At 50.0% G+C, this 13,542-nt stretch overlaps 4 protein-coding genes across 4 annotated transcripts; 2 read left to right on the forward strand and 2 right to left on the reverse strand.

Moving 5' to 3' along the window:
• Nucleotides 1-869: 869 nt before the first annotated feature.
• Nucleotides 870-4,329, forward strand: MIND_01309800 (Non-specific serine/threonine protein kinase; the record flags this gene model as incomplete). The annotated part of the gene is made up of 5 exons (XM_037369557.1): nt 870-1,034; nt 1,083-1,695; nt 1,742-3,488; nt 3,531-4,179; nt 4,225-4,329. The coding sequence occupies 5 exons, from the start codon at nt 870-872 to the stop codon at nt 4,327-4,329; spliced, it is 3,279 nt and encodes a 1,092-aa protein (XP_037214055.1).
• Nucleotides 4,330-5,441: 1,112 nt separating this feature from the next.
• Nucleotides 5,442-6,507, reverse strand: MIND_01309900 (BTB domain-containing protein; the record flags this gene model as incomplete). The annotated part of the gene is made up of 2 exons (XM_037369558.1): nt 6,248-6,507; nt 5,442-6,189 (listed from the first exon to the last, which is right to left on the reverse strand). Exons 1-2 carry the CDS (start codon nt 6,496-6,498, stop codon nt 5,442-5,444), a joined length of 999 nt encoding a protein of 332 aa, XP_037214056.1. The 5' UTR covers nt 6,499-6,507.
• Nucleotides 6,508-6,602: 95 nt separating this feature from the next.
• MIND_01310000 (uncharacterized protein) lies at nt 6,603-7,476 on the reverse strand (the record flags this gene model as incomplete). Its single annotated transcript, XM_037369559.1, has 3 exons — nt 6,603-6,662; nt 6,713-7,037; nt 7,085-7,476. 3 exons carry the CDS (start codon nt 7,474-7,476, stop codon nt 6,603-6,605), a joined length of 777 nt encoding a protein of 258 aa, XP_037214057.1.
• Nucleotides 7,477-11,315: 3,839 nt separating this feature from the next.
• On the forward strand, nt 11,316-13,290 carry MIND_01310300 (Six-hairpin glycosidase; the record flags this gene model as incomplete). Its single annotated transcript, XM_037369560.1, has 6 exons — nt 11,316-11,438; nt 11,488-11,567; nt 11,617-11,759; nt 11,813-12,440; nt 12,475-12,672; nt 12,717-13,290. 6 exons carry the CDS (start codon nt 11,316-11,318, stop codon nt 13,288-13,290), a joined length of 1,746 nt encoding a protein of 581 aa, XP_037214058.1.
• Between the last annotated feature and the right edge of the window lie 252 nt (nt 13,291-13,542).

A 13,542-nucleotide genomic window follows, 5' to 3' on the forward strand; every position in this document is an offset into this window, starting at 1 on the left:
ATTTTGGTCTTGAACAAAGCAAGGAAAGCGACCATGAAAGGCCTGGGCGATAGCAATAGGACTAGTACTGTGGCCTGGAAAGATGGTGGAGAATGGCCAGTAGCTATCGAATCGAAGATCTCTTTGGTTCATGCTAAATTTAAACCTGAAGATGCTTGAAGCAATATTTCAAGCCCCATTGAACAGCCTCCTTGGATCAGGGTAATCGCTCCATGACTTCAAGTACAGTAGCCTCTGGCAACTTGAATTGTCATCACCAAAAAATGCGCCAATGACCTATGTAATTGCCGCAAGTTCAAATTTGGAACAACCATTCCAAGGTCAACCGTCAGGTTATCTAAATTATAATGGCCGCTTACTGGTTTCTATATTTCTGCTCAGGGCATTTGCGAGTGCAAGTAGCCGAGGATATTGTGCACCGGACGCTTTGTGACTACTACTAATAGAAGTACTGAACTTGGTTCTTGTCCCCATCGGCTGCCGATTGTGCTAGCAACCCGATGCATATGAGCCGTCTATGTGTTTCTTACCGCCAGCAATGGCGCCTATGCACGAATACATACGCCCCCGTCTCACGAAAGCGGCAGGTTTTGAATGACACTCAAAAACGGCGCGTTTTCAAGCGTATCATAGGAAGATTTATCATGATGTGAGCCTCAGCAAGCTCTTCCAAGTCTTCGACAACTCACAGCAGGCACTTTTAGGTCCACCACATCGGAAATCAGCGAAAGAATCTCAACGAATCAGATGTGTCGGTTTCTGTTGGCCGGGACTCGGACAGTGTCCCATCAACTGTCACACCCTGCGGGCATGCGCCCATCCCCATTGACCGCGTAGGCGACTACGGGGACTTACTACCATCTCAAGTCATGGCGGCTTCCAACGCCTACGATGTTGCGGAAATACCACCGCCCAGGTCTCACAAACCGAAACGCTCTAACCGCGTTCTGGGAGACTACACACTAAGCAAAACTCTTGGAGCTGGGTCCATGGGTCGCGTAAAGCTCGCTACTCATAATGTCACTGGGGAAGAGGTGCGTCCGCTCAACTCTGCATCTGACCGCCCACCGACGTGTTGATAGTATGCTGTTAAAATTTTGCCCCGCGCTCGGGTAACTGCCCAGTCATCCTCGAAAGAGGCTGGCAAAGAGATTCGTACTCTTCGAGAGGCAGGCCTTTCGCTCCTTCTCCACCACCCCTACATTTGTGGAATGCGAGAAATGATTGTCCACCCCAACCACTATTACATGGTTTTCGAATATGTGAATGGTGGTCAGCTACTCGACTTTATCATCGCCCATGGTCGTCTCCGGGAGAGTGTTGCTCGGCGATTTGCTCGTCAAATTGCCTCAGCACTGGACTACTGCCACCGAAACAATGTCGTCCACCGCGACCTCAAGATCGAGAATATCCTCATCTCACACACGGGCAATATCAAAATTATAGATTTTGGGTTGTCCAATCTCTACGACCCTGCAGCACATCTCGCGACATTCTGCGGGAGCTTATACTTTGCAGCACCAGAGCTGCTGAATGCCAAGGTTTATACGGGTCCAGAGGTGGACATATGGTCGTTTGGTGTTGTGCTCTATACCCTTGTCTGTGGCAAGGTGCCGTTTGAGGATGAGAGTATGCCTGCGTTGCATGCCAAAATCAAACGTGGTTATGTAGACTATCCGGTCTGGCTGAGTCCAGGTACGAGTTTCTTCTGGCATGTTCATTATATCCTAACTTTTGGCAGAATGCAAGAATCTTCTTTCACGAATGCTTGTTGTCACTCCCTCGCGACGCGCCCATCTTGCCGAAATTTCTTCCCATCCATGGATGGTACGAGGCTTCGCTGGCCCTCTTCCCACCCATCTCCCGCCTCGTACACCGCTTCGTGTGACAGACATCGACCCCATAGTTGTCTCACGGATGGCCGGCTTTGAATTTGGCGCGGATGTCGAAGAGGTCATCGAAAAACTCCGCGTCGTACTCGAGTCGGAAGAATACATGCGAGCAGTTATATCTTGGGAGCACCAGAAAAACGGTCATGACGAGTCCATTCCAATTCCGGCCAGTGTTTCACCCTCACCGCCTGCTTCGCCGATAGATGCCCATAAACGTCGACGTTTCAGTGGATTTGACCTCTATCGCCGTATATTTCCATCTTCCCCTTCCGCCTCCAATGCTCCAGAGTTACCTCCCACACCTCCGCCGCGGGATCCTACCAGCGGATTTCATCCCTTATTGAGCATGTACTTTCTCGCGCGAGAGAAAGTGCACAGGGAACAACTCTATGGACAGGACTTGTTCGCGAGCAGCCAAGTTAGCTTGTCCGGACCACCGAACAATGCTCCCGATGTAAATATGCCCCCTGGTGCCGAGGAGGTCGAGCCCGAACACGAAGTCGTTGTTGAGGTGGTTGAAAACGTGGCGAATCGTAGCATGGCTGGCGAAGAAGAAGCTATTCCAAGGGTGGAGACCCCCGAGCCATTTGTCGAACCCAAAACAAACGGTACATCCCACTCTGTCTCCAAACCTACTATTTTCGTGGACACCACTCCTGCAACCGCCAACAACAGCCCCCCTCCGGACTTCATTTCTCCCACTCAAACTTCAGCTGTGTCAAGGTCGCCAGAACAAGAGAAAATTGACATCGTTCAGGTCCGAGAAGTTCCTGTATCCGACCACCAAGATCCATCCTCGAAACCGGAAGCTCCGCCAGTTACCGAAGACGGGGTATTGCGACCACGACATCGACGCGAGCGAGGACAGTCCGTGTCCCATGGTGGCTCGCTTTTACGGCGATTTGGTAGCATCTTTTTGGGTGCTGGTGCTGGTGCTCCGACTGCTACGGTTAAGAAGCGCAACTCGGCCAAGCGAGTTAGTGCTCTTGGACAGAGCGTCAATCTGCCCCCGAAGGAAGATGGAGAGAAGGAGAGTGGCACTAAAGAAGCAGAACCAGTTCCTATTGTGGCACCTCCAGAGTCGAAGACACTATCAGAGCCTGCTCAGCAGCATGCCCCTCCCGAAAGTCATGTAACCCCTGAACCCAATACTCGTCCTCCTTCACCACCAGCGGCCACTGTTTCCCCTTCACCTCCCAGCTCTCCAATTTCGAGTAAAGAAGGTCGTGGATTTGGTAGTGTTCGACGCAGAGCGGCCACTCTTCTCGATCCCGCTGCAAAGGCAGCTCGTTCAGGCCACGAGCGGAGAAGTAGCACAGGTGGTGGCGCAACATCCTCCGTCAGGTCTCCACCTACTGGGGGGACCATGGGTAGGCATAGAGATCGACGGACATCGATAATGGGCTACGAGACATCAACATTAACCAAGGCTGACCGGAGAGGCTTCCCGAAGACCGTTTTGGAAAACGGAGATTTACCTGAAAGACCAGAGGAACTATCAGATGAAGGAGCCCGCGATGGACATGTGGACACGGAGAATGAGGGCTATATTAGCGAGAAGGAGCCTAAGCCTGTGTTCATGAAGGGTCTCTTTAGGTGAGTTGCATTATTATTACTGGCCCGTTCTTATGGATTTAGTGTTGCTACAACCTCAACTAAACCTGCACCAGTCATCAAAGCAGATATTCGCCGCGTTCTTGACCGCATGCAAGTGCGGTATTGGCAAAACAAGACGGGCTTTGAATGCGTGCATCTTCCCTCTATCAACGGTGTTCCGCCCCAACCAGAGGCCGAGGCGCCTACAAAACACTCCTTCCCGTCTTCTGGCGACACAACTGTGGTTGCTCATCCTCAACCTCGGACTAACGGGATAACGAGGCGGGTGTCGCGTCTATCGTTTAGTGTGCGGCGGGTCAAAAGCCAAGATCGCGATTTTCCCACTACGAAAGGTCGCGCGGCTAGGCCACTTAGTGCAATAGTTATGCCGCCAGCACCTAATGAAGCCCATCAACCGCTTGTCGTCCCAGATGCAGTTCCTCCACAACCTGAGATGGCCACCGTTCGCCGCCCAGCTGTCAAAATCCCGGAAACAACGAGACCCGAGTCGGTCAAACCTGAATCGACTGTGTCCATCAACTCCAAGCTGCGGTCGGTTCATACTCCGTCTGACCTCGGTGTTGGCATTTCAGGTAGCCTTATGAGTCCGTCGGGCGAGATGGACCGCGAAACGTTCGAATCCATGGCGCATAATGCGTTGGGTGTCCGGTTCGAAATTAATGTAGTCAAAGTAAGTCAAGTCTGGGTCGCCTATCCGCGCTGACGACACGGACAGGTACCATTGCTTCCGCTGCACGGTATTCAATTCCGTCGAGCAGGAGGAGATGGCTGGCAGTATCAGATGCTTGCTAGACGGGTCCTGACCGAGCTCAAGTTATAAGTTATACTCTCCTGCTGCTTACCTTCCTTAATCTGGCTCTCATTTATGCACGTCGACGTTCTCTCGCATAGCATCTCTCCCTCCCTAGCATATTCGTCATCTCCCATCTATGGTCTCGCCCGTATGTACTGACTACCTCATTTCTGCTTTCGGTCATGGTCTCTATATTATTATTATAACTTGCTTTCTACGCTACCTTCTAACATCTGGATAACTGTGCTATTCTTTCAGGTCATGGTTCCACGTCGAGTTTCAAATGGGATGTTATTGGACACAGGACCTTCGATTTCGGCCAGCTATTTCGAGCTCTTTCGTTCCAGTTGGTCTGCGAGCGACAACCAGGTCGGAATGCCTCCGAATACCAACGTTGAGAGAACATACTTGGTCTATGTGCTATTAAACGAAATTGCGTGGAAGAAAAATGTCTGCACTGACCGTCACCAAAGCATTTGCGCCATGCTTGCGGCTGACATATGCGATTGGGATGCTCTGCAGCAGGTGCACGCCGAATGCGACTCCAAAGATAATTTGGAACGATCTAGCACTGAAAATCCGGCGTTGTAACATTTCTGCCCATCGGCCGGTGCCAAAGGCGCCGTATGGAACGAGGGTCGACAAAATAATACCAGGCAGGAGGAGCTGCGGGAGTTTAAAGGTCACGATTTTCGAGTTGGATTTGTTTGTGGGCATCTAAGTATGCAGCTATGAGTTCACTGAGAAATAATAAGTTGGAGAGATACTTGACTTTCTAATTCTGAGTCGATGAGAGTTCGACTTAAGCTGTGTGCTCGTTGCGGAGGACGAGGCCAGATTTATATAGTGAAATCGGGAGGGCCCGGAGACCCAGAGTTAACACCCGTTTAAATTGGCGTTGACATTCAAGTTGCTCCGAGTCCACGTAAGATAAGGAAACAGTCATATTCACTAATAATAATCCACTGAGTGTCGATGCGAGTTAAGTATGCCTGCAGCCAAGGGACGAGCTTGAGCCAACTCAAGCTTTCAGACACCTGATCCAATATGATGAAAGATAGAGCGTAAATTCCACTAATATACATACATGTCCTTTGCAGCCACGATGTACACACTTGACACACCTAGTCTGTGGATAATCACTCCTTTGTCAGAGCAGTTTTCTTGGCATCTTGTAGATTTTGCCAGTCTGGAAGCCCAAATATTTGCGGAAGGTTACGCCAGAAGTCCTTCAGATAAACAGCGAATTCGTTGCTGAGCTGACTCCCGCATTCCATACACATATTTGAATCGCGACCGGAGACAGCGGGTTCAATCCGCTGTGTCCATACCTCTAATGGTAGATCTGACTTCACCGCATATCGAGACTGCCCAAGAGCATGGCTCTGTTCTGTGATGAATCGCTGTGATTCAACCATCTCGCGGACGAAGTCACGCCCCTCTGCACATCCGCCGGGATCCTCGCAGAACTTGAAATCATTCTCTTCTGAAAGGACGTCCATGAGACGATGGGTCTCGTTTCCCTGAAGAAGTCGACAGCCTGTGACAATCGCTGCTTTGTCGATTAAAGCCAAGGTAGATTCGATGATCTCCAGGTCTGTTGCATATACGCAGACGCGGTAAAAGGCAAAGGGCAGAATCCAATCCAACGAGAATTCTCGGGCAAGAAGAATCATGGCAAGACACGATTTCCCAGTGGGGCGGTCGGAGACCCACGTCGAAGTCCGAAGAGGCAGAGCCTCGTATGCATCGAGCGTCATAGGATGAATAGCGTCTAAGTGAGCGAGGGCACGCTTTCTTAGTATGTCGATATCGTATTTGTGACTCATACGCATGATTCGGGTGAGATTATCAAGAGATGTTGGAAGTGGGGGAGGGAGAAAGAAACTAGCAGTGATTGCGTTAGTATTTATGGAAAGGAAAAGGAAACTTGGATGGAGCGCACTCGGAGTACAGAAGAGCCCTCAGCATGGTGTCAATATCTTGAGCGGAGTCAGGAAGTCGAACGACAAGGGCACCATCCAGCGTTTCCGCCTCAGATGGCGTCGGGAGCGTTAACATGTCGCGAAAAATGGCTGAATGTATAGCGAGGAAGTCACGGGAGATCCGAAATAGTGTTGTCTCAGCCTGGATAACTAAGCCACAGTCGGTGAAATACAGCCCATCGGCCCGGACCAGAGATTGATTCGTCGACATCGAAGAGGTGAAGAAACACGAAATGTCACAGTCACGTTTTTGTGAGTAACCAACTACGAACAACAGCCACATTCTGAGCTCCGGAATCCTGGCTACTTCATTGATTAGATATCCGCTTCAGAGACAATTGACTCTTTTCGTATCACTCCAATGAATGATTCAGCCTGCTGCAGGTCAGAATGTGCTTGTTGCAATTGGCATGGAATAAGCTTACACCACCAGGAAAGTGGAGGAGCAGACAATCCGGCTTGGTTGAAAACTCTCTCTTGAGAGACTCGCCACCCTCTGCATATAGATTCCCCCTTGGGAAAGCGGCTTCTATCTCCTTGACAGTCTGGCGATTGATCAAGAAGTCGAATGCGCCAGGTCCCAAGGCATCGTATCCACCAATATCAAACAATGCGGCCAGAGACAGAAGTGTTTTGAGTGTCGAGGATGACCCCGAAGGCCATTGTGAGGTATGAAGCATGATGCTTTGAACGATATCGCCCAATTGATTTGCGTTCAGGGTGGGGGCCTCGCGAAGGAGATGTTCGTAACTAGTGAATTTCAGTGAGGATAAGAGACAACGAGACAATGGCCGTACGCCATGATTCCTCCGTGAATCTCGAAGCTCATAGCATGGGCGGGATGTTCACGGCCTTCAGAAACAGAGCTCCATCCCAAGTCATGTAAAATACACGCGTGGTAGAGCCGCTTCGCCAGGTCCGCAAAGGGGATCTGTTCAACGATCATAGACTGAGACGGAAAACCGTTGGCGAGAATGGCAAGAGAGAAATAGTACACCCGGACGCAATGGTCGAATCCGGCAGGGGGTGTGATCTTCTGAGAGTACTGCATTGACGCAGTATGCTCGAGATCAAGAGGAACCTGGCGGAGTGTGTCGAAAGAGACATATCCGGGAGTTATTTTTCCAGAGGAAAGAAGATTTTCGAGGCTGCTTGGCACATAGGCGTCGAATGTCGGTGGAAAACCCATTGGTGGATTGGATTTGAGGGGGTGGGTGAATGGTATTTATGTAGGGCAGCGGCGCTCATGAGACCCATGTTGGTCGTACGATACCTCGGATTATTCGTACTAGTATGCCGATTTCTGGGCCGACTGACGCGGCTGGAGATGCATACTGGCTGCGCCGGAAGGCCCGGAAGATAAAGTTCCACAATGACTCGTCAGCAAGTTGCAAGGTGCTGACCGAGGCGGCCAAAAACGGGGTTCTGCCAACGGCTGACATTCTCCTGCGGAGGTCGTAAGCGCACTGTGAGCTATTGGTTAGCTAGGTGGCTCGAACTCGAAGTCAACATACTTGTTCAACGGGAAACCAACGGGAAACTGTCAGTCTCTGTCAGTGTCACGATGTTACAATCGGTGTGACAGTACTAGTCACACTAAGCTCTCACAGGAAACGACGACCAAATTTACACGGAATCTACGAGCTACGAAGAATATGGGAGCTGCGGACATACCTGAAGATGTCTGGAGACTAATTACGGCTTTCCTGCCTCAGTGGCACCTCCAAACCCTCATATCTGTGAACAAGGCACTTTACAACATTGTGCTACATTGTGTTGGACGATCGCTATATGGTCGTGCGGTGGGATAAGCTGGACAAGACCATGATTAGGTCTCTTGCGATGCTCAGGTGCGGCAGCCCGAAAATGCGACATTTGCATTGAATTGGTGCAGAACACCGTCTATCGCAAGAAGAGTTCGTCGGCTACATGTCCTCGCGTGGTTCATTGAATACTTGACCCAGAAGGAATCGTTACACCCTCCTTCAGCGCTCCTGACCTTTAAACGATGGTTTTCGCGTCATGCGCGACTGCCATCGTCGCCATTGCCCCTCGCTCAAAGTTCGCAGGGCAAGTCTTCTGCTGCTGGGGACATATTAACTTCGATGACGGAGGCGGTGAGGCTCATGACGAGCGTCACTGAATATAGCTTCGAATGGCGTGATCTCCCTGCCTCGCTAGAGACAACGCGCTTTTTGGTCGCTGCAAGGAACGCGTTCGGTGTCAGTTTACGCAAGCTGACTTTACATGCGCAACTGCACAACTTTGGAGGCCTTCTGTCCACCGTTGATTTTGATAATCTCGAGGACTTGGAACTTTTTTTTGACTACGATGTCGCTATCTCGAAACAAAAGAGTCACCTATTTCTTCGCGAGTCAATCGCTCCATTCATCAACCACTTCCGCCGGTCTCTCAACAAACTGACATTCTCCTCTTACTCCAGAGCAGATCTTTCCCCGTTATTCTATGCCTTAGATGTCATGCCTCATCTACATCAAATTTCAATCCTCCTTGCATTCGATTCGGCTCATCTCTCAGACCCCGTTGGTCTAGTCAAAGTCTTGCACGCTAACTCGGAGAGCCTTCGCAGCGTGGAAATCGTTCGCTCACTCACGACCGTTGTTACTTCCCTGGATGAATCCCCGACCAGCACTTGGCCCTCTTTCTCAGTCACCCTCTCCGCAGAGACGTCTACCATTATCAACCTTGAAACACTTAGACTTCCTTTTCTTACAACCGGCTTTGATTCGACACTTGGATGTATTAGACGCTCCGCCGACACACTAACGACGCTGTCACTTTTTGAATACTTTCTTCAAGAAGAGGAGTTCCGGCAACTCGTTGGGAGCTTTGCCCATCGCACACTACACACTGGGCTCAGGGTCCTGCATATTGGTCTCAACTTTCTATCTGCCGAAGTCCTGGACCTGCTTTCCCAACGTATACCGGCATTGGAAAAGTTGCACCTGGTTTTGACGCATGATGTTGTTCTTCAGTCTGCTGTATGTGGTTTCTTCCCTCTAAGTATTATACTGTGCCTAAATTCCACTGTAGCATAATACTTCAGTTGAAGCCCTTCTATCCTGGGAGTATTTGCTTACTAACCAATGATATTTGCAGAATGTCTTCTGTCTTGAACTTGATACTCGGACATATCCAAACTGGACTCTCAAAGAACTTGGTGCGTGACTGCCAACAAGACCGTCGTATTCTCAAACTTCCTGTCAATCAAGGTATCTGGGAGAACCGATTCATCGACAACCACACTATCACGTTCGAGGAGCAGGATCTAATGAATCACATCACACATCGTATTCCAAGCGTCCGCCTGTGTCGCGGTATTCGCGTCGAAGGACTCGGGGTTAGACATGTACTTTCCAGTAGGGTTTGCTCGCGATGGGAGAGCTAGGATCCAATCGTTGACGCCTGAGGTCACAAGTAGTATCCGAACACTCTGCCAGTGGCTCCGTATAATATCATCACAGTGACGAATGTCGCCGAAGGCTTTCTTCGCGGATCTATTTCTAGTCATTGATTACCAATTGTAGTGTGCGTCTTATCGTCACAACTTCATGGCGACCCTCGCAAAACCCTACTGCGAAGACTGCATCAAGGCGGTGAAGCACTCGGGAGAACCTGTTGGCGAAATCTCCTCCGTCGCCGGTGTGCCGACCTACATCTCGAACCCAGCAGCCAGTAGTACCGACTCAGACGGTCCGAAGAAAGTCATTTTGTTCTTTGCGGACGTCTATGGGCCTTTGTACGTCAACAACCAGCTAATCCAAGACTACTTTGCTTCTCATGGTGGTTATAGAAAGCCGCTACAGCTTGGTTATTGTGTCTGAAAGCACTATACAGGTTTCCACGTTCTCGGAATCGATTACTTTCTGGGTGACCCGATCTCCAAACATGCAGGGGACAAGGATTTCAAGTGGGAGCCGTGGTATGAAGAGGCACGGAAGAAGGCAAGAGACACAGTCCCGAAATGGGTCGATGAGGTCCGCAAGATTCACGGCCCGACCGCAAAGTATTGTGTCGTTGGTAGACTCTCTCATCATCTGCGACCATTCACTGGAATGATAGTTTTCAAGGCTATTGTTTTGGAGCGCTTTATGTTATGGAGTTCGGAGCAACGGACGATGTTGCAGCGGCCGCATTTGCCCATCCAGCCGCATTGACGGAGGACCACTTTACGGCCATTAAATGTGGTTTCTCCTTGTCTGAATCGCACGTCCATCATTAAGTTATCATATCCAGGCCCGCTCTTCATGTCTTGCGCCGAAACCGATTTTACCTTTGAGACGGCCGCCCGTCGTCGAGCCGAAGATATCTTGGTCGAAAACAAAGCCAAGTACCAGATCCAAGTATTCTCTGGTGTTACACATGGGTTTGCGGTAAAGGGAGACCCAGAAGACCCAGATCATCGTAAGGAGAATAACGCCCATCTTGATATCATGCTAAAGAAAGCTTAGGCTGGGCGAAGGAGGAGTCGGCACGCGGGATCGTTGGGTGGTTTGAAAGATTTACTTCTTGAAAGTGAATCAACTACAAAGTAGCGAAAAATGTCCATCTCATGAGGGAAACTTACTTGTTTACCGTTGCTTACCCGGTGAAGTCAGTGTGGGGAAAGCCTGAGGTCTTTTTGACAACAGATGTGTGACACCATGTCACATGGGCTGTCACTGGCTCAGTTTGTCTTCCAAACTGCATCGTCTTCACTCAATGCGCGATACCACAGTGACCACACTACGTACTTCTAGTCTCTTGAATGTCATTTACAGAGAAGCCGACAACCCCGCTGATACATAAAACGACTTCACCCAAGTACGTGATGCCAAGGTTAAGCGCTTAACACCAAATGTTTGAAGCCGCCGCTCACATTTTTTCCAGTCGCAAATGCATCGCATCCGATAGCTGACCACCACTAGCCGATGTTGGGCGCGGACGTGAAACTCCTCAGTCGGGCTCATAAGGCAGCAGTGTCGATGCTTGTTCCTCCAATTTCTCTTCTTTTGACCCCCTCTCTTAATGCTATCTTCAGCGCTTTTTCTTGTTCTTTCGTCTGTCTCCTTCGTCGCGGCCAATGGCGCCGGCCAGCCTGTTCGTCCTGGCGACATCCCTGGCGACATTGCCAACGTCGGAAACAATCGGGTGCATCTGCATGGCCTTTTGATGTCATGTTTATTCATATGGTCCACAGTACACAGCACGAATGACGTTCGGTCACGACAAAACACAGTCCGTAAATGTCCTACTCGACACTGGAAGCACTGACCTCTGGTACGAACTTAATACGTGTCTATGCTTCAAGTTGCTGACCATGCGCTAGGATACATCCGGCCGGTGGCATGAAAGCAGAGTTCACGAGCACCGGCGTCACCCACAAAATTACTTATGGCGGCGGCTCCTACATCAATGGCATGATCGGTCTGGCTGAGATCAATATAGCAGGCTTCACGATCGGTAAACAAGGTGCGTTGTCGTGGTACTTATATCTGGTGGGTTGCTTAAAAACTTGCGTATAGCTTTCATCAATGCCTCGGAGAGCTATCACCAAGACTTATGCAATGATGCCAATGATGTCTGTGGCCTTGTTGGTCTCGGCTTCGACTCTCCAAAGCAAGGAATCCAGCACGCACTCATTGCAGCTGGAAAAGATGGCGCTTCCATAGGGAAGTCTGTTCTTTCCAATATATACGACGCCAACCCGACTATGCCTCGTCTATTTGGACTTTCACTATCTCGTGGTGGAGACTCCGCTGTTGGTGCAGACGAAGTCAGTTTGGCCATCGGACAATGCGACCCCAACTATGATAATGTCCGCAACATGCCAAAATTCCCGGTCTATCCTCCTGGCGCACTGAGCTGGCACATTCTTGCTCGTGGTGCCCAGGTCAACGGTCAAGACATTGACTGGTTAGCAAACGATGCTTCTACACCGTTCGGTCACCATGTTATCGGCTTGGATTCTGGCACCACGAATATTTTGCTACCGCCTTACATCCGCGACGCGGTCTACTCCAAAGTTCCTGGAGCAGCGCTGGCAAAGAATTCCAAGCTTCATAACTCCCATTGGAGCAACGATACAGATGTGTGGGTCATTCCTTGTGATACGCCCGTGAACTTCACAATGGTCTTTGGGCAAGTTCGTTTGTTCTGCTTTGTATATCTTTCACAACGCCCACAGTAATGGCGACTCAGGGATTGATAGCTACATTCCGTATCACGTGCATCCCCTCGACATGACGGACATGTATGTCAAAAAGGGTCCCGATGGCAAGACCTACACCATTTGCGTTGGTTCAGCAACCAATGGTGGATCTATAACTAGTGGAAAGACTGACGGTCTTTTTGGTGCAAGCTTTATGCGAAACGTCTACTCTGTGTATGTAGTCTTTCTCTGACGTCACATCCTTTGACCCTCACCAGCTTTTCCTTCGGTGACACTATCAACAACACCTCTCCCAATGGCGCACCTCCTTATATCCAATTGCTATCCAAGACCAACTCAGCGGAATGGGCGGCTGGTGATTTTGCGGCTGTCCGTGGACCAAATGTAGCGATGAGCACACGCAACGCACCAGAGCTTGCGCCAACGGACTTGATTATGCTATTCGACGGCAAGGCACCGGCAATGACGGGGCCCAGCACGAGTGGCTCAACACCGTCTCGGCCAAATCCCGGCTCGGGCTCTTCATCTGGCTCCCAAAGCTGCCCCACAAACTTCAAAAATGCTGCTGCGCTCTCTGAATCGTCGATGGGAGGTCCTTCCTCCTCTATGGACAAATTCATCCCCGTCATCGTCGGTCTACTTGTTGCCAACCTCGTCGTCGGACTTGTTGTCGTCGCATTCTCAGTGTTGCGATACATCCGAGAGCGCAGATCTGTCGGGGTGTCGCGGAGTAGCTCCCTGAGGACGCTTTATGCACCTGTCATGACGCGCGAAAAGGAGGCTGACGCGCTGACATATGAACCTGAGCGGCCATATTCGGATCGCACTTGAAGTGATTTTGTGGACATCGGGAAGCAAAACGGACTTGGGGTTCTCAGGACACGTATATTCAAATATCTTCATACTATCATGATTCATCAATAGCACTTAGCACCTCTTATTTATTTATCTTCTTCAAGTTCGACATAAGTACTTACTTGGTACTTACCAAGTCTTACTTTCTCCCTTTAATTCTTGTTTGATTCTGTAGACAGTTGACCCTCTTCAATTGAAATTGGTCTGATCAGGTTCTCTAACCTAGTG

This window comes from Mycena indigotica, assembly GCF_014461135.1.
Source record: "Mycena indigotica strain 171206Taipei chromosome Unknown Mind.scaff0014, whole genome shotgun sequence".
NCBI lineage: Eukaryota > Fungi > Basidiomycota > Agaricomycetes > Agaricales > Mycenaceae > Mycena > Mycena indigotica.